Source organism: Rhinatrema bivittatum, chromosome 4, assembly GCF_901001135.1.
Source record: "Rhinatrema bivittatum chromosome 4, aRhiBiv1.1, whole genome shotgun sequence".
Classification (NCBI taxonomy): Eukaryota; Metazoa; Chordata; class Amphibia; order Gymnophiona; family Rhinatrematidae; genus Rhinatrema; species Rhinatrema bivittatum.
In genome coordinates this window covers 16,127,307-16,153,489 of record NC_042618.1, presented here as the reverse complement: position 1 = coordinate 16,153,489, position 26,183 = coordinate 16,127,307, and the positions used below count along the sequence as shown (strand labels likewise).

The 26,183-nt window shown below is 43.3% G+C and overlaps 1 protein-coding gene across 3 annotated transcripts in view; it reads right to left on the bottom strand.

Annotated features, from left to right (window-relative positions):
• The window catches only part of TTC8 (tetratricopeptide repeat domain 8), a 167,321-nt gene that overhangs the window by 85,693 nt on the left and 55,445 nt on the right, over positions 1 to 26,183 (bottom strand). For all 3 annotated transcript variants that reach the window (XM_029597759.1, XM_029597757.1, XM_029597758.1), the window contains 3 exons: positions 13,948 to 14,068; positions 11,170 to 11,233; positions 4,121 to 4,280 (listed from right to left, as the gene is read on the bottom strand). In XM_029597759.1, the coding sequence (XP_029453619.1) occupies positions 4,121 to 4,280; positions 11,170 to 11,233; positions 13,948 to 14,032 (309 nt within the window). In that variant the 5' untranslated portion in view covers positions 14,033 to 14,068. The remainder of the gene's footprint in view (positions 1 to 4,120; positions 4,281 to 11,169; positions 11,234 to 13,947; positions 14,069 to 26,183) is intronic.

Genomic DNA, 26,183 nt, shown 5'->3' with positions numbered 1-26,183 from the left:
TCTCGTCACTCACTTCAGCCATCCTTTTTTGCATTTGTGATTCTGTTGTCCAGACGTCTGTCCTGTGTTCTTCCTTTTGAGCTTCTTTTTACTTTTTGAATGCTAATCTTTTTGCCCTTACATTTTAAGCCACATTTTAAGGAACTCTACCAGCTTCCTCTTCCTTTTATTGATTTTCCTGACAAAGATCCGTCGCACTTGTCTTAGCGCCTTTCTCCTTTTAGTTTAGTGTTTCACACACCTCCTCTGACCCTGCCAGTGCCTCACTAAGTACTTCTCCATTGTACCAAAGTTGGTAGTTTTGCAACCCATGGCTTTCAGCTTTGTACGATTCCCCTCTGCCTTGGCTGCTATATTAAGCCATATTGTCTGATGGATCTTTCTACTTTTAACAGAATCCGCCAATGAAATACTTCAATCCATATCTGGCAGGTTCAAGACTCCCACCAACACCAGCCTCTCCCTCCTTTCTCGCCTTTTGGATGTCTTTGGTTAGATCTCTGTCCAGAGATCTAACCGATAGACCACTCCAGTGTAAATTAAAGTGCATTCATTCCTTTCCAACTGAGCCCACAGCATCTCCTCCTTTCCCCCATACTCCCCCCATTTCTGTTGCTTTGATATTATTTTTTACATACAGACCAATACAGAAAAACGCGCGGGAGAGCCGGCAGGCGCCCGCTCTCCCGGCGCGCACACAGGCCACACTCCTGGGCGCGCGATTCAGGAGGGTGGCCTATGCAAATTAGGGCCACGTGATAAAAAGAGGCGCTAGGGACACTAGTGTGCCCCTAGCGCCCCCTTTTTGACAGGAGCGGTGGCTGTCAGCGGGTTTGACAGCCGACGCTCAATTTTGCCCGCGTCAGTTCTCAAACCCGCTGACAGCCATGGGTTCGGAAATCGGACACCGGCATAATTGAGCGTCCATCTTCCGACCCACGGGCTGCAGGCCGATTTTAAATTTATTTTTTTTTTATTTTTGGGGCCTCCGACTTAATATCGCTATGATATTAAGTCGGAGGGTGCACAGAAAAGCAGTTTTTTCTGCTTTTCTGTGCACTTCCCCGGCGCCAGCAGAAATTAACGCCTACCTTTGGGCAGGCGCTAATTTATTAAAGTAAAATGTGCGACTTCGCTACACATTTTGCTTTCTGGATTGCGCGGGAATAACTAATAGGGCCATCAACATGCATTTGCATGTTGCGGGCGCTATTAGTTTTGGGGTGGTTGGCCGTGCATTTTCGACGCACTATTACCCCTTACTGAATAAGGGAAAAAACTAGCGCGTCGAAAACGCGCAGCCAAACCCGGGCTAACAGTGCGCTCCACTGGCCCGATAAAGAGTTACTCCCCCTTTCCTGCCAATCTTATCCTTTTGAAACAGATGATAGCCTGGTTACCAATTGTTTAATATTTAACATCCTTAATGTAAACCTATTAATTCTTGCAGTCTCTCTCCTTTATGAATTTGAACGTTGCTATGAAGTCACGCCTTGAGTACCTCTCTTTAGGGTAACATAGTAACATACGGGCCGATACAGTAAAGTCTGCGGGAGAGCGGGCGAACACCCGCTCTCCTGGTGCGCGCACAGGCCACTCTCCTGTGCGTGCGATTCACTATTCAAATTAGGCCTGGCGGTAAAAACAGGCAAAAGGAGGCGCTAGGGACACTAGCGTGTCCCTAGCGCCTCCCTTTGGACCGGAGCGGAGGCTGTCAGCGGGTTTGACAGCCGACGCTCAATTTTGCCGGCATCGGTTCTCGAGCCCGCTGACAGCCACAGGTTCGGAAACCGGATGCCAGCAAAATTGAGCATCCGGTTTTCGACCCGACAGCAGCGGGCTGACTTCAAATTTTTTTTTTTTTAAACTTTTGGGACCTCTGACTTAATATCGCCATGATATTAAGTCAGAGGGTGCACAGAAAAGCAGTTTTTTCTGCTTTTCTGTGCACTTCCCCGGCGCCAGCAGAAATTAACGCCTACCTTTGGGCAGGCGCTAATTTATTAAAGTAAAATGTGCGACTTCGCTACACATTTTGCTTTCTGGATTGCGCGGGAATAACTAATAGGGCCATCAACATGCATTTGCATGTTGCGGGCGCTATTAGTTTTGGGGTGGTTGGCCGTGCATTTTCGACGCACTATTACCCCTTACTGAATAAGGGAAAAAACTAGCGCGTCGAAAACGCGCAGCCAAACCCGGGCTAACAGTGCGCTCCACTGGCCCGATAAAGAGTTACTCCCCCTTTCCTGCCAATCTTATCCTTTTGAAACAGATGATAGCCTGGTTACCAATTGTTTAATATTTAACATCCTTAATGTAAACCTATTAATTCTTGCAGTCTCTCTCCTTTATGAATTTGAACGTTGCTATGAAGTCACGCCTTGAGTACCTCTCTTTAGGGTAACATAGTAACATACGGGCCGATACAGTAAAGTCTGCGGGAGAGCGGGCGAACACCCGCTCTCCTGGTGCGCGCACAGGCCACTCTCCTGTGCGTGCGATTCACTATTCAAATTAGGCCTGGCGGTAAAAACAGGCAAAAGGAGGCGCTAGGGACACTAGCGTGTCCCTAGCGCCTCCCTTTGGACCGGAGCGGAGGCTGTCAGCGGGTTTGACAGCCGACGCTCAATTTTGCCGGCATCGGTTCTCGAGCCCGCTGACAGCCACAGGTTCGGAAACCGGATGCCAGCAAAATTGAGCATCCGGTTTTCGACCCGACAGCAGCGGGCTGACTTCAAATTTTTTTTTTTTTAAACTTTTGGGACCTCTGACTTAATATCGCCATGATATTAAGTCAGAGGGTGCACAGAAAAGCAGTTTTTACTGCTTTTCTGTGCACTTTCACGGTGCCCGAAGAAATTAGCGCCTACCTTTGGTAGGCGCTAATTTCTGAAAGCAAAATGTGCGGCTTGACTGCATATTTTGTTTTCTGAATCGCGCGGGAATACCTAATAGGGCCATCAACATGCATTTGCATGTTGCGGGTGCTATTAGGTTCGGGGGGTTGGACGTGCGTTTTTGACCCCTTACTGAATAAGGGGGTAACGCTAGCGCGTCAAAAACTGTTAACGAGGGTTAACAGTGCGCTCCGTCGGAGCTCCGTCGGAGCACACTGTACTGTATCGGTCCGATAGTAATGACAGCAGATAAAGACCAGACGTTCCAGCCTGTCTGCCCAGCAATTTGCTTATGGTTACCCCACATGCGTTCTGTTAAAGATAAATAAGCTCAAACCCTTTAAACTGTTTTACCTGTTTTAAGTGTGATATTGTATTTTGACAAAGTATTAAAACCAGAATTCTGTCAAAGGAAATATGACTCTAAACTAGCCAGATTAGTCTAACGTGAACATTTTTATGTTCTTATTTAATATCACCCCAATTGTTTTTCACGTACTTTTACTGCATGCTATTTTTTAAATTTGTAAATTCAGCTCTGACTGTTACATCTGTAGCCAGCATGATTCTCCTAACCACTGATTACCTACGCACCACACTTCCTTTCATTTTTATAACATTTGGTATGCAGTACAAAAAAAAGAGTTTGAATTAACTACATGAGAGTAATACTGGCCAAGGAAAAAAATACATCATTGCAGACCTAAGAATTTATGACTGGGCAAGAATTAGGCCACTTTCTCCAAATGAAGGGGTAGATTGGTGCGCGAACAAAATATGTGCAGGTGTAGTTTTATAAAATCTACCCCAAAGTGTCTTTCGCCATTTGTTAATGCAACGAATGCATTACATTATCTTGTAATACCAAGGTAAGATTTTCACGCATTTCTGCAGGAAACAGTTCGGGAAAAACTTTGGTATGCTTCAGTGTAAAACAGACAGTGGTGCTGCTTCAATGCTTCTTACGACAAGAGACGTTAATCCTGAAGTGCTTGGCCTTGAGGTTTCCTCTCTCCAGGGCCCTCGGCATGTCACTTCCATGACCTGTCTGAACCCCATCAGCCCTGATGAAAAGCAGCCTTGAACGTGGACACCACAGGCTGCTGTAGGAATTCTGATTGAGTACTTTCCTTAGGTGGGTCAAATGATTCCATTAAAAATATTGAGAAAAAGAGAAACCAAGATTCCTTCTTTGAAGTAATAAGGCAATTCTGGCTTACCGTTCCCAGTCGGACATATCTTCCGGATGCACTGGTAACAGGGCGAGCAGTGTGGGCAGTTCTTGGAGTTCTAATGGCTTGTTCCATAGTGCCTGGTCGCCCAGACTGGGTACTGGGCCGCACAAAACCGGTGATGGGTCTTCCTGATTGAGTTATAGGTCTGCGGAGAACAAACCAGCGTCATAGTGGAACTAGTTGAGAACATTCAAAGTGCTATGAGCACGACAAGGTACAAACAAGAAATTAACCAAAAGATAAATCCAAGGAAAGCAAATACAGTGCGTGCTTAAACCTTAAACTCATTTTGTCCAGATGACTCACAAGTTGGCCTGTCTGAAATGACTTCTCCTGGATCCTCCCCCTGGGTATTTAGGGCTCAAAAGGAGAAAATGTTAGGGCTTTTAAAAAATTTTATCATCATAATTTGAGGGTGTAGAATCTTAGAAAGCTGCCCTTTGGCCTATTTGTGCTTTTTATAATGCCACGCTAAGCTCAGGATGCAGGTCTCATCGACAGTCCGATATAATAATCTGTGCATTAAGAAATGGACTGGACTTCAGCGCACAGTTTTAACACATAGATTAAAATTATTGTTTTTAATTCCCAATGTAGAATGCATCAGGAGTTAAAATGTTTCTAAAATGTGTTAAAACATGCGTTCAGCACAGGCTGAATGCATATTTTAACTTAGGGGATGGTGGGGGGATGTAGAACTGCCTGTCACAGCCATTCCTCAGCTGCCTCGGATCAATGCCCCACTCTTTACTTCTCACTCCATCGGCTGCTTCCACACCTGGGGCTGCCATCTCTCACATGGAATGAATCGTGCCCCCTCCAAAGTGGGGACATTTCTGACATTTTCCTCGTGTTGGAAAGTTTACTCCACCTGTGACCAGGAGTTAAACTGTCAGCTCTAAGAAAATAGGAGTTATTCCAGCGTACCTCTCTGAATTGGTTGGTAATGTTAATGCCCTCATCAGAATGGAGTTTCCATCTGATGTCTTGAAGCCAAAGACAGTGTTCTACACTAACCAGGACTACTATCAGAAAGAATTTGCTTACTACTAGCAGTAAAACTTCTAGAGAAGTAAAGATGGTATGTAGACATAATTTTATTATTCATAGGGTATAGAATCTGCTATAAATATAGATAACTAACAAAGCTTTTACGGGTCAGAGTCTGAGTTTTACCTTATCTGGAAATACATCATGTTGCGAGTAAGACCACCCAAGGTGCTAAGCACCAATAAATAGCTGTATATTAAGTAATGAGCTACTGTTTAATGGGGAATAACTGAAATGATATACTGGCCTGTTTTTCCTGATTTTTTCAGATTGGCTATGCCTGATTCCTTACATGCAGGTAAAATAAATGGTACATTACTAGCTGTGGTTACTGTCTGGTATTTGCAAGAGTTTTGTACAGCACCTACCTATTTATTTAGCACTTTTATATACTGATATTCATGTAACAAGTTACATATCACTTCAGTTTACATTAGAACGATAACAAGCATGTAAGAAATGGGGAAGTCGGGTTCCACAGGAGTTTTATGGCACCTGATTACCCTCATATACCCTGTTGTGACAATTAGAAAACTGTAGCAAGAGCATGCTGCTCTCCCATAACCACTCTAGGGTATAGGAGCAACAGACAGGGAACATAGAAACATAGAATATGATGGCAGAAAAGGACCAAACAGTCCATCCAGTCTGCCCAGCAAGCCTATGGTAATATCTGCTGCGCCATACAGGTCATAGGTCACCTCCATCCTTAGTTTCCCAAACCATCAAAGTCAGGGCCCTTGTTGGTTGCTGTCCGAGTCCAATTCCCCATTATCTCTTGCCGCTGAAGCAGAGAGCAATGTTGTAGTTGCATCAAAAGTACCAGGCTTATTGGTCAAGGGTAGTAACAGCAAGTTACCGTATTTTTCGCTCCATATGACGCACCTGACCATAAGACGCACCTAGGATTCAGATGGGGAAAATAAAAAAAAAAAAATTGTGCTAAACCGGCTCTGCGTCTGGGCGTCTTATGGAGCAAATTAGGGGAGTGCATAGCTTTTTTTTTTCTCCCCATTTTGTTTTCGGGTCTGGGGAGGGCCATTTCGGTCCACTCCCCAGATCAGAAAACTTTTCTTTCTCTGGGAACCCCTCCCCCCAAAAAAACCCCCCATCCCAACCCTTTAAATTAACAACCCCCACCCTCCTGACCCCCCAAGACCTGCCGACTTAATTTCCTACAACCCCCCACCCTCCTGACCCCCCCCAAGACCTGCCGACTTAATTTCCTACAACCCCCCACCCTCCTGACCCCCCCAAGACCTGCCAAACGTCCCTGGTGGTCCAGCGGGGGTCCAGGAGCGGTGTCCTGGGCTTGGGCCGTCGGCTGCCAGTAATCAAAATGGCGCCGACAGCCCTTTGCCCTCACTATGTCACTGAGACCGACCAATAGCAGCGGTCGGTCCCAGTGACATAGTGATGGCAAAGGGCCGTCGGCGCCATTTTGTTTACTGGCAGCCGACAGCTCACGCCCAGGAGATCATTCCCGGACCGCTCCTGGACCCCCGCTGGACCACCAGGGACGTTTGGCAGGTCTGGTGGGGGGGGGGGTCAGGAGGGTGGGGGGTTGTAGGAAATTAAGTCGGCAGGTCAGGAGGGTGGGGGGTTGTAGGAAATTAAGTCGGCAGGTCTTGGGGGGAGTCGGGGGGGGGGTTGTTAGATTTTTGTTTGGTTTTTTTTTTTATATTCGCTCCATAAGACGCACATACATTTTTCCCCCACTTTTGGGGGGAAAAAAGTGCGTCTTATGGAGCGAAAAATACGGTACTTGTTTTCTCAAACTGTAAAATTCAATGTCCTTGTTGGTTGCTGTCTGAATATAATTCCCCTTTTCATCTTTTCCCTCAGCCGTTATAGTAGAGAGCAACAATGGAGTTGAATCAACAGTATGAAGGCTTATTGGATTAAGGTAGTAACCACCACATCAGCAAGTTACCCCCATGCACTCTTTTCTTTATTTCCACCCTCTAGCCTTTAAGGATCCACAATGTTTATCCCATGCCCCTCTGAAATCTTTCACTGTTTTTGTCTTCACCAGCTCCTCCGGAAGGGCATTCCAGGCATCCACCACCCTCTGCATGAAGAAATATTTCCTGACGTTGGTTCTGAGTCTTCCTCCCTGGAGTTTCATTACGTGAACCGTAGTTCTATTGATTTCTTTCCAACGGAAAAGGTAAGTCGATTGTGCATCATTAAATCCTTTTGGGTATCTGAAGGTCTGTATCATATCTCCCCTGCACCTCCTCTCCTCCAAGGTATACATATTTAGGTCCTTCAACCTCTCTTCATAAGTCATTTGATGGAGGACCCCCCCCCCCGCCCAACCATTTTGGTCGCCCTTCTCTGGACCACCTCCATCTTGTCTCTGTCTCTTGAAATACGGTCTCTAGAACTGAACACAATACTCCATCTGAGACCTCACTACAGACCTGTACAAGGGGATTATCACCTCCTTTTTCTTACTGGTTATTCCTCTCTATGCATCCCACACTGCTTCTAACCACTATCACCCCAAGGTCCTTCTCTTGCTCCGTGCACAATGGTCCTTCCCCCTCCCCCCATTACATACAGCTCTTTTGGATTACCACACCCCAGATGCATGACTCTGCACTTCTTAGCATTGAATCCCAGCTGCCATATCTATCATTCTTCCAGCTTCCTTAAATTACATCTCATTCTCTCTACTCCTTCCGGTGTGTCTACTCTGTTGCAGATCTTAGTATCATCAGAAAATATACCAACTTTACTTTCTATCCCTTCCGCAATGTCGCTCACAAAGATATTGAACAGGACCGGCCCCAAAACAGATCCTTGTGGCATTGCGCTTAACACTGCTCTTTCTTCAGAGTAGGTTCTGTTTACCATTACATGCTGTCTTCTATCAGTCAATCAGTTTGCAATCCATGCCACCACCTTGGCGCTCACTCCCAAGCTTTTCATTTTATTCAGAAGCCTTGTATGCGGAACCGTATCAAAAGCCTTGCTGAAATCCAAGTAGTGAACATCAAGTGCTCTTCCTCGATCCAATTATTTAGTCACCCAATCAAAAAAATCAATTAGATTTGTCTGATAGGACTTTCCTCTGCTGAATCCATGCTACCTGGGGTCCAGCAATCCTCCTGATTGTAGATAGTTCACTATCTTTTCCTTCAGCAGAGTCTCCATTAATTTTCCCACCACCGAGATGAGGTTAACTGGCCTGTAGTTTCCAGCCTCCCTTCTGCTCTCCACTCTTGTGAAGCTGGACCACCATCACTCTTCTCTAATCTTGCGGCACCACTCCCATTTCCAAAGATCTATTGAATAGGTCCTTCAGCAGACCCGCCAGCACATCCCTGAGCTCCCTCAGTATCCTGGGATGTACCTCATCCGGCCTCATGGCCTTGTCCACTTTCAGTTTTCCTAGCTCTTCCCATACATTCTCTTCTGTAAACGGTTCATCTACTCCACTCCCATCCACAGACTTGTTTAACTAGCAACGATCCTTCTCCAGGGTCTTCTTTAGTGAACACCAAACTGAAGTATTTGTTTAAAATTTCAGCCATTTCTTCATCTCTCTCCTCACATTGATCATTGTCACCTTTCAGTTTTAATATACCACTTCAGTCCTTTCTCTGATGTATCTGAAAAATGTTTTGTCACCTCACTTTACCTCTTTGGCAATCCTTTCTTCCACCTGACATTTTGCTTTCTTGATTACTTTCTTCGTATCCCTCAGTTTCACCAGATATTCTTCCCTGTGTTCCTCTTTTTGGGATCCTTTATACTTCTCAAATGCTGTTCTTTTAGCTTTTATTTTATCAGTCACCTCCTTTGAGAACCAGATCGGTTTCTTATTTCTCTTGCTTTTGTTTACTTTTCTAACGTATAGATTTGTTTCTTTTGTAATTGCTCCTTTTAGTTTGGCCTACTGTTGTTCCACCTCTCTCATTTTCTCCCAGTCTTCTAGTTCTACCTGCAGATATGTCCCCACTTCGACAAAGTCTGTATTTTTTAAATCCAATACTCGGGTCTTCATGCGATTTCTCTGTATCCTATTTGTGATATCAAACCATACCGTTTGATGATCACTGGTGCAGAGGTGGGCACCCACCCGGCCATTAGACACATTATCCCCATTAGTGAGCACTAGGTCAAGTTTAACTCCCTCCCTCGTGGATTCCATTACCATTTCTTTGAACAGACTCCTTGCAGCGCATCCTCTATCTCTCTACTTCTGGTAGTTTCTGCAGAAGGGATTCTCCAGTCTACATCTGGCAGATTAAAATCTCCAACAATCAGCACTTCTCCCTTCTTTCCCAACTTTTGGATGTCTTCAACCAGATCTCGGTCTGGTTCTTACATTTGAGTCTGAGGCCTGTAAACCACTCCAGTAAAAATGGAAGTATCATCATTTTTTTTTAGGATGGCCCATAATGCTTCCTCACTACCCCACCTTACTTGCAGTTCAGTTGCTTGGATATTGTTTTTGATGTAAAGAGCTACTCCTCCCCCTTTTTTGTCCTCTCTTGTCCTTTCTTAAGTTAGAGCCCTGTATGGCCATATCCCAAGCATGAGAATCCATGAACCATGTCTCCATAACAGCAACAATGTCCAAGTCTGCCTCCATCATTAGGATCTGCAGGTCTAGGATTTTACTGCCCAAGCTACGAGCATTAGTAGTCATAGCTTTCCAATTTTTTTCCCTTGATTTGTTGCACTTCCAAGACACCTTTTCTGCTTTTTTGAGTAACACAAGATCTCTCGGCATACTTAAGCCTGAGATCACGCTATGTACTAAGGGGAGAATTTTCAGCAGTCTGTGTTATTGTGAGCACTTTTGTACCCACACAACTTGTAGCCAGTTTTCAAAAGTAAACCAACCCATTTCCCTTTGAATACTGCCTACTGGGCATGCAGGCACAAGAGTGCCTGTATAATGCCCAGCTGTGGGTGGCAGAACAAGAGCAAAACATTGTGCGTACATTTGAAAATCCAAACATACACTTTTGCTCCCTGACCTAAACACAGCCCCAGAAACAGCTCCTGTTAATCTAAAGTAGGTGCAGTAGGTGCAGTGTGAAAGCCTGTCGGTACTTTCAGTTGCTCTGAGCAGAATAATTTTGAGACACCGCCATATAGCTGGGTAACTACTTAAGCCTCAGTCTGGGGTCATGCAGCAGGGCTCTTTCAAGAGCCCCTGTAATCGTGGGTCCTAAATCTAGCCACTAGGTGTCGCCATTGCACAATGACTGGGACTCCTTCTCCTCAGGGGATGCGAATGTCGCCTTCACAGCATCCCCAGCCTCACTCAACCCAGGACAACCGTATGGCAGTGCCCAGCGCTCCCACTGAACTTTCCCCCCCCCCCCACCCAGCCCCTGATTTTAAAGTTTAAATGTATTGCTTTATATTGCACAATATTCTTATATTTTCAAAACATTCAAATCAACAGTTAATGACAACAATGTTAGAACAGTCTGTCCCAAATTTAAGTTTAGAAACTAAGGAAATAATGGCAGATAAAGATCTCAAGGTCAGTGGATGGAATCTGTTAATTTTCCCTTCCAACTGCAATGCCACAGAGCCTAGATGAGCTCTGGTTTTCTCTTCACTTCCTCGGGATTAGGAATCTTCTGTGCTTCTCCCAGGCCTTCTTGAATTCTGATACAGTTTTTGTCTTTATCTCCAGCAAGAGCTGTTTCATATATTCATCACCCTTTTTATGAAGAAATATCCTCTTTCAGCTTCCTGCTAGAACTTCTTTTCCACTGAAGCACACTAGCCTTCTGAACATTTCTACCTTTTAGGTATTTGGGTGTTGCTTTCACGTCCCCGCTTCCCCCTCCTCGCCTTCTGGAAATACACACTTAGGTCCTTAAATCTCACATCATAGGGCTCTGGATATTCAGATGTTTTAGTTTCTTTGGTAAACATACTGTTTTTCATGATTTCAAAAATAAAGTAATGGGGTATGTATGCTGAAAATTAAAACATCTGACACTTACCTGACAGCGGGACTGGGTCCTCCGACCTGACCAGTTCCAGGTAGTTTCAACGATGTTCCAGGACCTACACAACAAAACACAAAACACTGTTATATTCCACATAAGCCTTTCAAGTGACCTTTCCATACAGCTGACCTGCAAGTCAGCAAAAGTAGATTCAAATGCTCCCATACAATCCAGTGCTGTATTCCCTATCCATGAAATTTAAGGAAAAAATCGTTCTGCATACAACTTAAGGATTAGTACTTGTCAGCAGCATTAGCAGAGTCTTATACTCCCAGAAGGAGTGCACGTGACAGCATGTTATACAAAAGATACTAACAACAAAGGGACAAAATTAATGTGTTAAATTGGATGCTGTATGTAACCAGGATATCCATGCAAAAGGCGAAGGAGAGGGCAGGGGAATGGGGAGGGGCCTGTATCTAGCTCAAGGAGTGGTAGCGGCAGTCACAGGTCAGGGCAGCTGGGCCTCTGGCACCACCTTCCAGCTTAGATGTGGTCAGCTGATGTTGGTTACCCCACCTGGCAGTTCTAGATATGGCAGGTGGAGGATGGAGAGCAGGGGCCAATGGGTCCAGCAAGCATTGCACGTCCCACTGGCCCCTCAGGATGGAGTGGAGTGTGCAGACTGCTCTCAGCCTCCACATTGCTGTACATGGTTCACCTGACTGTGGGTTGTAAGAGCTGGGAACATAAAGGAAGCGGCTCCTTTCTTCTGTCTCCCGCACTGCTGGCACTCCAAGTTGCCTGCCTACCCATCCACGTATGCACGTAATTGTAATGGTGGTGTACTGATGTGTCAGCTTGGGTCAACATAGATAGTGGTGACTAGTTAGTTACAACATTTACATATTATGGAGTTATTCTGCCTGTTATGTCATGATTGTTTTGCATGCCCATTGTATTCTAAGCTTTTGCCCAACTCATCCCAGCAAAAGTCGGGGGAGAGAAGGAGAAGAGGAGAGAAATACTTGGACTAAGGATCCCCTCAGGCACATCCAGGATCTATTGGTTTCGGGGGCCTATCTGGCCTTGATGTGGCATCAAACTGGCAACCTCTGATATGGCTGTGCTAGGAACCTGAGGGCTGGCAGCCCTGTGTGTACTGGGCACGCTGCCACCTAATTGTCTGTCCAATACTGCCGCCTGGAATTCCCATGACCTTGCTTGCTCATGCCCAGTTCCTGATGAGTCCATAAAGAGGCTGCTCCACCCAGCAATTCATCATCTGCTGGCTCTGGGGAGGGGATAGGGTGGGGTGAGGGACCATTATGTAATTAAGTACATTAGAAGGACTTGGGTATGTGGGCTACATTCTTGTTAGGTGTTATGACTAAATAAAGCTGCAGCCATACAGCATGTATTTATTCCAGTTGTCACCCGATATTTGTGTGTTTATCATGTGGGTGTGTAGTCAATGTGGGAGGGCAGCCCGACCATCCCTTTCTGCTAGGTTGGTCATGACTGTCATGGCTGAAAAAATTACATCTCCCTGTTTTACTTCTTTGCCATTTCAATTCAGTTACTTTGAGCTGAAGTGCTCCTTTAAAAGTAAATTCCAATATTCCAGATGTTTAGAGGCACAACCACCACCGCCATCTAGAAGGTTAATAATGTTATCACCAATTAAATTAATGATGCTGTGCTACACAGTGTGATCATGAACACATAATCTTCTACACCACCACTGTAACTAAAGGTAATTTTCTAATGTTAAACTTACTATCGTAAAAATCAAACTCTGATACTTCTGAGGCCAAGATCCAATCTAAAGTTTCTATTTGCTAAGTGTGAAGAAAGCAGTAGTGAGTCAATAATAATTCTTCTCAGTGCAGGGCATGAGCAGTGAAAGCATGGGACCTACAAACCAGTTTCTTGCCCTGAGATCTTGTCACTGACAATGCCCCATATGGTGCTCTGTCAATCCTGGCTGCAGAAGTGTTTGTTTTATTCAGTGTCTGTCAGTGCTGGAAGTCTATTTGTCAGCAGCTTGCTCTGAAAATTCTGAATCAGATAGTTGATTGGCCGAGACAAGGTTTTTAGTCAAAACATTCCATATGGATTTAGACATTGCTAGGCGTCTACAGTCAAGAACTGGAACAAGCCCTAATCAATGTCTTTGTTAAAGGAGCATTTACTATGGTTTATTTTGACAAGTTTGTATCATGTTTGAGATCATCTCAATTGAACCTTTTAGAGATCACTTCAGTTCGACATGCACAACTGTTTAGTACCAGGGAGACATCTTTTTCTATAGCAGCACCAACTCAATGGAATCTCATTCCTTTTGAATTGAGGTCTTTGGATGATGTTAAAACATTAAAATTGGCTTTAAAAGAGTTTTTGCTCCGACTTGCCTATAATATGTAACAGTCTGATGTAAGTGAGAATTCAGTTTCCGGAGAACAAGTGAGATTATTCTCACTTTTTACTGATAACAGTATTGTGAATAGAGAAATTGCTATAGAAACATAGAAATGTCGGCAGAAGAAGACCAAACGGCACATCCAGTCTGCCCAGCACTTTATCCTTTTTTTTTCCTTTTTCTCTCTCCCACCTGTTACTATTGGCTTCCAGTACCCTCCAGCCCTAATTCTCCTCCACCCCACCTAATTCCCCTCCACCCCACCACCAATGTAGAGAGCAGTGCCGGATCTGTATCCAAGTGAACATCCAGCTCAATTAGGGGTAGCAACCGCTGCAAACAAGCAGGCCTCACCCCTGCCCCATACTCTTACCCACCCCTGTTTATTTTTTTTTTTTGGAGATACATACGTGCCACCTGCGCAATAGCGTTGTCATCCAGGGTCACTTCTGCAATTCCTTCCTGGTCTACATCAACTTCATCCACATAGACCATCTCAGTCAACGCTCTCGTTTTCAGGCTCCAAGCAGCCTGCATCAAAAAGCAAGAGAAGAAAGCGGGAAACACAACATGGAGATTGGAGCGTTTCCGGGCTTAGTTATGCGAAGAACAAAGTCTGACATTTCCCAACAATTCCGATTTCAGTATTGGAACTATCAGTACAATTAAAAGAAAGCACAAGAGCTAATCCTCCAGTCACCCAAACCCCAGGTATGGCAATGCTATATTTAACAAAGGCAATGATTCAAATGGAGTGAACTTGGACAAAATTACAGAAACATTAAAGAAGCTATCGTTTCATGAAGATTCAATATTTGTATTCCCTGTAGGTATATTACATGGATCTGCACTCTCATTTACTTGTACAAAGAGGTCCATCATGCACTTTTTCCCCAAAGCTCTTTAAATCTATAAGACTTTAGCATGGGGACCATAATTATTTTTGCCAGTCCTGTTTTGTTAGAGTAGCAAAATTCCATGATCTCAATACACCTGGGCACAAGAAAACCTCTGAAGGAAAAATTCTGGCCTCCCTGTCTGACTGGGAATTATCTTCAAGGCGCACACTGGAACATGAATATATTACCGCAGCACTCCAATTATGATCATGAAATATTTAGTTTCTCGGAAGTTCATAAAAGATTTGCCCTGTGAAGGACTCTGAACATTGACCTGGCATTTTACCTTGTGCAACATGATATGGAGCTCTGAACTGTATATAGCATGTGGTCTTTAAAACAGGGGTGTAGGTTTTCCCCTCTAAAAGAAAAAACTGTCATGGCCATGGCTTGCTCGTTGTCTGCAGTGAAAGGTGATCTGCTCTCATTCTGTTCCATGCACACTAAAATAATGCTCCAGTGGACTCCTGTCCACACATCAGGAAAATAAATATTGATGAAGTGATTTTACCCAGTTCACAGAGGCAGGCAGCAAGGCCTGAAGACAGACTGTCAATGTGCTCCTGGTTTATTACCCTGGCTGTGTTAGCAGACAGATTTTACAGATGTCACGCTGAGCTATTGGTGTCATTTGCAGTGAGAACAGACACCTCGTATTTTTAAAGCTTGCAGGTTTTCATATAAAGAGGTTTGTCTCAATGCCTGGGTTCACATCCCATGAATAAATAATGCAAGAAAAGGAAACAATCCTTTTAATAATATTCAGCTCTTTTCAATGTTATGGTGTCAGGTTAGGGCCCTCGGACATGCACAGTTCTACTTGGTAGTTGAAAAGTTTTTTATTTCCAGGCATAGGCAAAGCACAGGTTCCTTTCACCTTCAACTTAACTGTGGCACTAAACCCAGTTCAGTGATTTACTCTCACTGCATTTGAATCTAGGTCCCATCATACCAGTTTACTTCACTGGTATTCGAGTCCAGGTTCAGCGCATAACCCCCCGCCCCCTCTTGCAGTGCTGCCCTCAACCATCAAGTTGCCAAAACAACTCCGCTGGATCAATCTGGATCTTCGTGGGCAGGGCTGCATCCCAGGCTAACACAGTTTAAGTCACTCTGTGGCCTCACCTGCAGTGCATAGGCCTCTGATTCTGCTAACCCTGGTTCAGAACCACCAAACTACCTTTTTTTTCGCCCTGATGTACGGCTGAACAGAGAGAAAAAGCTACAGTGTGCTAGATAGGAGATCAGGGGACACTGCAAGCATTGATGAAATACATCTCGATCTCAAGCTACGAAAGGCACTGAAAATTGGCGATTGTGTGGAGCACAGTGAAAACCTTAAATCTGGTTGTAAGATTTGTTTAAGATGCAAAGTTTTTTTTAAAACATGCTTTAACTTATGCCAAGCAGAAAGTTGCTTGGCTTTAAATTGCTCCCTGCACCCAAAGGAGAAATGACTTTTTGTTAAAAAGTTGTGTTTTTAGTTAGGCACTTGACAAATGCCATAATTCACCAGGCCCCTTGCTGGCCAAACTCCAATACACGGTGAGCTCTCGAGGTGCCCTAGGCTCATGTAAGGGCTTCAGGAATGGCTTGCAAAGGGTTGTGTGGAAGCTGGACGAGTGACCCCTAGAAGACAGACATCCAACTTTTGAAGAAAAGATTATTTTATTAAAAAAAGAAGACAACTCTCCATACTTGAGCTGGTAAAGTTGAAATGTTCTTTGAAACACAGTTACCACTTATTCATTTACATAAATTGAGAATTATCAGATACTGCTACTTGTGTGAAATTTGGGAACAGCAAATGATACTGGACAGTGGTCACAGGAAAAGACAAGATATATATGCATTGTACACTGCCAGCCCCCATTAAAAAACATCAACCATCTAATATTATGGATTAGGGAAAAGTCAAGTCCTAATCTTATGGCAAAAGGTTACATAATCTTAATCTTGTTCCAATCTGATATCTATTAGCAAGGGATTCCATAATATGGGGGCTGCTGATAATCGCACATATCTTATCACCCTAAAAGCAGGTACAGCTAGCAATACTCGCCGAGTAGATCTCGACTGCCGATTTGATATACACCATTTCAACTTGTTGCTCAGATACTCCGAACCCAACCCTCAAGGGCACGAAAGGTTAATATCAATCATTTAAACTGGATATGTGCCTTAGCATCATCCTAGAGGACCTAATATTTCACTTAATTCAACTGGTTATCCTCTGGACTGAGAGCAATTTGCCACATTTGCGGCAGGGATGAAATGATGTAGGCACTGTCTCTGGAACTGCTTTCAAGGGCACTACCACCTTTGTCACAGCTAGAGGAAGACACAATCTCTTACCAGTTCAGCCTACCATTTGTTCTCCTACTCAACCCCTCTCCTTGTTCTCAGAGAATTGTATATAACATTTGAATCACAGTGCAATGAAGTACAGCTGGTTATTGCTTTATCAAGCCTGTTCAAGGACAAATGCTATGAGTGCCCTTAGGTCTGTATTACTGCGCTCTAAAGCAGGCCATAAAGTATGTCTGGAATTTAAGGAAACAGGAAAACAGATTTGTAACCATTTCATCAGGCAACATATGGGCTGACTGCTGAACTCTGTAAGGCAAAAATGCGCTGACCAGGTGGGCAGTGACGAATATAAAAAATGACCTTGCCTAGTGGTTCCCAACTTAGGTTTTGTGAGATCTTTAAAGGGAGTCTGCTAGAAAGGATGATAGCAAATTTAGCTGGGAAGAAAGAGCAGGCTGCTGCTGCTACATGTGATTAATTGAGCTGCTCCCATGGGTAAGGAGAGTTAAGAGTGGGGCCTATTACTTCCCTGGAAATTTTAATCCACACTGTCGCAGGCCGAGAAGTGTCACGAACAAGGGGGGGGGGGGAAGTGTCATGGCCATTAGAGCCCAAAATTGTGTTGCTGCAGACCTGGAGGGGTCTGGGGGGAGAGGGAGTGCGGATCCAGTCGCAAATATTAGATGCCTCCACTTGCACTGACATGTCCAGCGTTGATGGGGAAGAAATCTTCATCAGACACTGCTACACAGTAAAAGAAAGCAGGGTGATCTCAGCGGAGAGGAGAGATTCGCCACCATTGCCTGACACACTGAGAGAGGACAGCTGCACCAAAAGAGTGAGTGTAATGCCTGAGAAGAACAAAGGAGGAAAAAGGACTGGACTTGACAGTATGATGAGAAGGAGCGAGGGACAAAAGAATAAAGGAAGAAAAGGAGAATATGATAGAGGTCTATAAAATCATGAAAGGACTTGAATAGGTAAATGTGAATCGGTTATTTACTTCCAGATAATACAAGGACTAGGGGACACTCCATGAAGTTAGCAAGTAGCACATTTAAAACAAAATCAGAGAAAATTCTTTCACTCAACACAATTAAACACTGGAATTTATTGCCAGAGGACGTGGTTAAGGTGGTCAGTGTAGCTGGGTTTAAAAAAGATTTGGATACGTTTATGAGGGAGAAGTCCATAAACTCTTTTAGTCAAGCTGATTTAGGGATTTTATGACATGCGCGTGCGCTGCCACGCGCATGTCATAAAATCCAGGTTCGGCGCGCGCAGGGGGGGTGCACAATTGTGCAACTTGCGCGCGCCGAGCAGCCTGCCTCCGTTCCCTCTGATTTAGGGAACAGCCACTGTTTATTACCGGGTAATAGTGGGAAGAGTGGGTGTCTCTTCATCAAAGGCCTTATTCTGCCACAGCCCACTGTTATCCAATTGTTCCTGGGTTTTTGACATCTCTGTAGGAGTGGGGGTTGATGCACAAGATGCTGCAAATTTGGAGAAAGTGGGTGTCTGTCACATATCTTGTTCTACAAGAGCCCACTATAAACCATTTTCCTGGATTTTTGAAACCTCTGTGGGAGATTGCCAAGAGATACTGAATGGTTCAAGGAAGGGGAGGCTGATTGAAATCTGGATAATTCCGCCCTCAGATGAATCAGCTCCATTTTAATTGCAGACAGCTGAAGGCAAAAAGGACAATCTTTGATTCTCCAAATGATAGGCCTTGGGACATAAGCATCACAATTGATGCACTGAATGAAAGACATTTTGTTAAATTATCATTAATCCCTTACAATCTTATAGATGTTATAGTAAAATTTAGGCTCTAGCAAAAGATTTTAATAGATATTTGAAATAAAAACTAAAAGTTTTAGTGTCAGCCAGTAAAGATTAATACATAGAATACGAAAACCAAATTTTACAAGTAATATGACAGTTTAAATTACTACTATCTGAGCTGTAAGGAACTACTATGTAATAGGAGATGAAATAATTGAAGATAATGAACTATGAGTCCAGGGAAGACTATATAACAAAAGTACACTCGGGGTAGATGGGTAGGGAGGGAGGGAACTAAACAGTTAAGATTGCTTGCAGGGAAAAAACAATCTCTCTCAGCTTTTAGCTACCTCGCACAGGAAGACCTGCAGACAATGGCTAATTTCTGCTACCAAACGCTGGTCTCTAGGCAAATGATGTCTACAAAGAGCCCCTCCCCCTAGACACACTGATGATAAAACTTATGTGAATTTTTGCCCCCCTTTTTTTCTGTTTTTTCTTTTTCAGCTCCAATACACACTTTTGAACTTTTGTTCACAGGAAAAAGCAGGCCAAAAGGAGGTTAATTTTCATGAAGGCTAATTTTAAAAGTTTTTAAGTAGGTAAACACCTGTTTACCCACGTAAAAAGGCCCTTTGAAAACTGCCCCTGAAGGTAAAAGCACCAATGCTGTAAACAGCATGTATACGTTCATCCATGGGGGGGGGAAAAGAGCAAGGGAGGGAAAGCAGAGTTGCTTACCTGTGTCAGATGTTCTCCTAGGACAATAGGATGTTAGACCTCACACATGGGTGACATCATCAGATGCAGCCCGGCACACTGAGCATGTCCAGCATTCCACTATCTGTGCATCCATGCGGGCTCCCTCTTCAGTCTTGTAACACAGAATTACGAAAAAATAAAATAAACATTAATGATCCCAAGTCTGCAGGGTGGCGGGCGGGTTTCATGAGGACTAACATCCTGCTGTCCCAGGAGAACACCTGTTACAGGTAAGCAACTCTGCTTTCTCCTAGGAGAAGAAGGATGGTAGGCCTCACACATGGGTGAATATCTAACAGTCTGCTCCCAAATGCAAGCCAGACTAACACACAACCAACCAGGTGCCAACGGAAACAGAGGAAGACAGCCTGAACCCGAAAAAAAGAGAGAGGCCCTAGGCCAGAAGAGCTGGGTTCTGCAGCTGGAAGAGAGATTAAGGAGGACAGACTGACTGAAGCTGCTATCGTGTCGGCCAGCTCTGTCCAAGCAATAGTGAGCAGCGAAAGTGTGGAGGGAGCTCCACATCACCGCCTTGCAGATCTCAGACTTGGGAATCGCCCTTAGGAATCGGGCCAACCGAAGCTGCCATGGCTCTGACAGAATGAGCCTTGATACGGCCCCCAAGTTGCAGCCCCTCTTGTGCATAGCAGAAAGAGATGCAATTGACCAGCCAGTTAGATAGGGTTTGTTTGGCAACTGCAACTCCCAATCTGTTCTTATCAAATGAAATAAAGAGTTGCGTGGACTGCCTGTGGCCTGCTGTTCGCTCCAGGTAGAAGGCCTAGGCTCTCTTGCAATCCAACGTGTGCAGTGCCTGTTCGCCCTGATGTGAATGGGGCCTGGGAAAAAAGGTGGGTAGGATGACTGACTGATTGAGATGGAAATCCATCACCACCTTTGGCAGGAATTTAGGGTGTGTACGGAAAACCACCCTATCATGAAAGAACTTCATGTATGATGGATTCATCACCAACACCTGAAGGTCACTCACCGCGACCAAGAACATGACCTTCCAGGTCAGGTACTTCAGGTTACAGGTCGCAGTGGCTCGAAAGGATCCTTCATGAATTGAGCAAACACCACAGTACAAGGACATAGAGGAGGCTTTAGTTGAAGCAAACCTCACATACAGTGCCCCATTATGGGTTGCACAGAAATGGGTGAACCACCCACCCCATGATGGTAAGCCCTGATGGCACTCAGATGCACCCTGCTGGAGTTGGGTTTTAAGCCAGCATCTGACAGGTGCAGCAGGAGAGTGAAGATTTCAAGACATTTTCAAAGGATTTAATAAAATAGATTTTATTTATAGACTTAACAAAAAAAAAAAAAGGGAGGGGGTTTAAGACCTATGATTGCAACAACTGGTGTTAAACTTGATGAAATACATAGTCGGAACCAGTGCTGAGGTCTTTTCCTCTCTTGTAAATAAATATATCACAGAGAATAATACTATTGAATATAAATAAAGAAAATTTTAAATCAAATTAATTCTTCAGACACATAACATTTCTCATGTTTGATTTTGACCAATAGCAACATAATCTAAATTTACTAATTTGTAACACTAGCTAGTTTATTTTGATTGATTTTTGATACTGGCGTTTCCCTGATTTTTCAATACAAATTTCAAGGTGGTAAGGATGGCTCAGACCTGGCAAAGTGCTTTTAACTATTCACAAGAACACCGCATTCAAACCAACTACAAATATATGGTCAGAGATAATGATTTTGTCTAAAAGGTTAGTTAGAAGTGAATTGCATGGAATGACCTTGGTAGAGTATTATAAACAAAAACGAATTCCCAGGGGGTTTAAGAATCAACAAAGAGCAGAAATTGTTTTGTGAAGACCAGGCATTTTTACAAAGATGGAATGCAATTCTGAAGAAGTGTTCACTCAATTTGATGGCTCTGATTAATGAATCCACACAAGAATTATGTAATAAACTTAAGGGAGATTTAGATGAGAAATAAATCTCTCTCAAAACAGAGGTTAGTTTCGAAGTTTTTGACAATAATTATTCTGATTTACAAAAATCAATTGATAATTTTAGAAGAAAATTGAAGGAATATAAATTAACTAAATTTAATAGAGATGAATCAGATTACAGAAAGGCAATATATATCCGTGGACACAGCCTAAAAACAAGATGATCAGACATGTAACTTTTAACAATTCATCAGATGGATCTTCTGAAGAAGAACAAGAGAGCACCACAATAGATGGGGGGTTTTTTTGTTTGTTTGTTTTGGGGGTTGGGTTTTTTTTTGTTTGTTTTGTTTTTTTTAGAGAGGAACTCATTCGTGAAAAACATGGGAAACAGAATTGGTGAGAGTTCAAGAACACACAGATGAACATAACACGATCTTGAGGACAGAATAGAGGCAGGAAAACATAGTTATTAATTTATCTGATCGGACATTAACTGAAGTGGAAGAAAAGATCCTCAATTTAGAATTGTCTTTTGTGCTCACAGAAAAACATGATGCTTTTCAATTTAGAATAGATTTTCAGAAGTTGATTAGGAAATTATCACTTAAGATCTATTTTTATGAGATTAAAAGAACTGTTTAATGATACATCTATTGTCAAAGGTCATTCCACATGGAATCCTCCAGGACCGTTACATCCATTGCTAGAAACTTTTCAGCGCTTAGTTTTGAAAGATATAACAGCATTAGAATCTAAAGACCCTAAGTTTCATAACAATTTAGACATAGTCTTTTTGAATTGGCAAAGGATGAAGCAGTGGTCATTAAGCAGGCTGTCAAAGGAGGCTCAGTAGTTGTAATGAATAAGAAGGATTACATAATGGAAATTCAGAGACAGTTAAATGATGGAGACAACTTATTTAAAGCTCAATAAAGATCCTACAAAATCATTGCAAAAGTTGATTAAAGATATCACTGACCAAGCCAAGGAACAAGGCTTTTTGAATACTAAAAGAATATCAATATTTGACTCCAACTTTTCCAACAATTTACATATTGCCCAAAGTCCATAAAAATCTCAATAATCCACCAGGAAGACCTATTACTTCATCCAATGATTCAGTTCTGGAGCCATTATCACAATATGTAGATTGTCATTTGAGAAAATATGTACAGCATGGGGCCACATATATACGAGATACATCCCATTTTATACAAATAATTGAAGCAATCACAGCAGATATCTCCAAACAATGGTTAGTAACTATAGATATACAGTCCTTATGCACGTCCATTCCGCAGGACAGTGCAATAGAAGTATTAAAAGAATTTTTGGAGAACAGAGAACACCCACATAGACGGGCGGATTTTAAATGCCCTGCTCGCGTAAATCCGCCCGGATTTACGCGAGCAGGGCCCTCACGCGCCTATTTTGCATGGGCCGCCGGCGCGCGCAGAGCCCTGGGACGCGTGTAAGTCCTGGGGTTTTTTTTTAAGGTGGCGTGTCGAGGGCGTGTTGGGGCGGGGCAGAATGACTCGGCGTTTCGGGGGTGGGACCGGGGGCGTGGTGCTGGCCTGGGGGCGTGGTAGAGGCCTCCGGACCAGCCCCCGGGTCGGATGACGGCACGCCAGCAGTCTGCTGGCACGCGTAGATTTACGTCTGCTTCTAGCAGGCGCAAATCGAGGCACAAAGGTAAGGGGGGGTTTAGATAGGGCCGGGGAAGGTGAGGGGAGGGCGAAAGAAAGTTCCCTCCAAGGCCGCTCCGATTTCGGAGCGGCCTTGGAGGGAACTCCGATTTCGGAGCGGCCTTGGAGGGAACTCCGATTTCGGAGCGGCCTTGGAGGGAACTCCGATTTCGGAGCGGCCTATTTCAGAGCGGCCTCAGAGGGAACGGAGGCAGGCTGCGCGGCTCGGCGCGCGCAGGCTGCCCAAAATCAGCAGCCTTGCACGCTTTTATAAGATACTCGCGGCTATGCGCGTATCTTATAAAATCCAGCGTACTTTTGTTTGCGCCTGCTGCGTGAACAAAAGTACGCGATCGCGCTCTTTTTTAAAATCTACCCCAAAGTACCTACACACTTCATATTATAATTGGCTAGTTTAGCATTAAAGAAGAATTATTTTTACTTTCAAAAAGAGTATTTCCAACAAATATCTGGTACTGCCATGGGGGCAACCACGGCGCCCTCTATAGCCAATATGTATATGATGAAATTTGAAGCAATCTGGTTAGAACATTCTCTGTTCCAAGAAAAGATCACATTTTATAAATAATACATTGATGATATATTCATAGTGTGGAGTGGTACAGATGAAGAATTGTTAATGTTTGAGAAATAAATTAATACATGTGACGAAAAAATACAATTTACTTTAAATTACAATTTAACAAATTTCATTTTTGGATTTGTCTAATACAAAACAGATGAGGGAGAAGTCTCCATGAGTATCTTCAAGAACCCTACAGACAGAGATACTTTTTTGCACTACTCCAGTGCACATCCATTACCATTAAAGAACAGTCTCCCCATTTCACAATTCTTTAGGTATAGGCATAATTGTTCCGATAAATGTATTTTCAAAAAGAAATCTGAGGAATTGAAAGAACAATTTAAGAAGGCAAGGGGATATCCAAATAGATGCATTAAAGAAGGGTATAATCGAGCACTTTATAATGATAGAGATATGCTACTGAACGACAAGGATAAAGCCCATAAAAATTCTCAGAACATCGCAACTTGCATGATGAGATGTTCTCCAATCAGTAGATAAATTGTAAGGAGCATGCATTCTTATTGGTCTATAATACAGATGATTGAAGGGTTAGAAAATATGGATTTCAGGATGGCGTTTTCAAGAAATCGTAATTTGAGAGAAATATTGTGTCCTGCTATGCTTTCCGAAAATACATCAGATCAAATATCCATTTTTGATGGAGCGAGCATAAGGGGCCATTACAAATGTGGACATTGCTCAATTTGCAGCCAAACTCTTCAAATTAAAGAGTTTATTTGTCCAGCAACCAGATGGTTTTTTAAACTTAAAAATTTTACCACATGTGCCTCTACATTCGTTGTCTATGTGATACTTTGCCCGTGTTCTAAAATTACATTGGACAGACTCGTAAAACATTAAGGCAACGTATAAGTGAACACAAAAGTTGCCTCTGGAATAAGAAGGAAACAGCACCAATGGTACAACACTGTTTAACTCAAGATCACTCAATCTCAGAACTTAAAAAGTTTGTGAATGATATTGTTAAAAGTAATGAGAGAAGAGGAAATCAAGAACAATCATTATATTATAGAGAACAACAATGGATATTCAAATTAACAGCTGAAGAACCGTGTGATCTGAATAGTAAAATAGAATGGAACAGTTTATTATAGCCTATGCACTGTTCACATATTTTGTTATAACAGAACAGAGAAGAAGAATGTTTTAAGAAACGAGCTGATGCAGCATCGGCGAAACGTTGTCAACGTCAGTGTCTTTACAGCAGCCGATTTTAGGCGCTCTTTGAAAAGTTTTGAAAGTAAAAATAATGGAAGTGAATTCTATTCCACTTGTATTAAGAAGACTTCTGTGAAAGCCTTTTAGAAGATAAGTACAATGCTTTCAAGACTCTTGTTTTCCCCATCAGGCAATTTGTTGCTATAATATGATAGAATTTACTATATTATATCATATAGCCAAGAAAAAAAAGAAGATATTTTATGACTCTATATAGAGGAGAGTGAAGATTTCATGACATTTTCAAAGGATTTAATAAAATAGATTTTATTTATAGACTTAAAAAAAAGAGGTTGTTTTTTTTTTTAAGACCTATGATTGCAATGACTGGTGTTAAACTTGATGAAATACATAATCAGAACCGGTGCTGAGGTCTTTTCCTCTCTTATAAATAAGTATATTACAGAAAATAATACTATTGAATATAAATAAAGAGAATTTTAAACCAAATTACTTCTTCAGTCACATAACTTTTTACGTTTGATTTTGACCAATAGCAACAATCTAAATTTACTAAATTTGTAATAAATACTAGTTTATTTTGATTGATTGATTTTTGATACTGGTGTTTCCCTGATTTTTTGATAGGAGTTGGTTTTTAAGCCAGTATCTGACAGGTGCAGCAAATAGCCAAGCAATTTCGGTGTAAGGCAGGCAAACGGATCCAACCTGTGACCCTCCCACCACACGGCAAACCTCCTCCACTTCAGGCCATAAGACTTCCTGGAGGCCACCAGGACCAGAGAAACATCCTACGACAGGTCAAGGGGCTGCAAAATTAACCTCTCAACATCCAGGCTGTTAGAGACAACACCCTGAGGTTGGGGTGGCGCAGCCTGCCCTGATCCTGCGTGACAAGATCTGGGGAGATCCTCAGACTGATCCGGTCCTTGATAGAGAGATTCTGCAGGAGTGTGAACCTGATTTGCCTCGGCCATTGAGCTGCTAGGAGGTCATGGTTCCCGTGTCCTGTCGGAGCTTCAGGAGAGAGTTTTCATCACTAGTGGAAGTGGAGGATATGCGTAGAGTAGGCCCCTGCCCAAGGCATCTGTGGCTGGTTTGCTGTCCCCCCTGAACAGGGAGCAGAATTTCTTCACCTTGCTATTGCAGGGGGAGGCAAAGAGATCCAAGACTGGGGTCCCCCAGAGGCGGAAGATCTAGTCGCCACTGCCAGATTCAGGGACCACTCATGGGGTTCAAAAGGCCCAACTGAGATGGTCCACCACCACATTCTCCATCCCTGCAAGGTGCATGGCTCAGGAAATCATGCCCTGAGACCGAGCCCATGACCAAATCTGAACTGCTTCCTGACACAGGAGGAATGATCCCGTACCTCCCTGTTTGTTGATGTACCACAATGCCACCTGGTTGTTGGTCTGGATCAGGCCCACCTTGTAGGTCAAGCAATCCTGGAATGCCCAATGCGCATAGCGAACCACT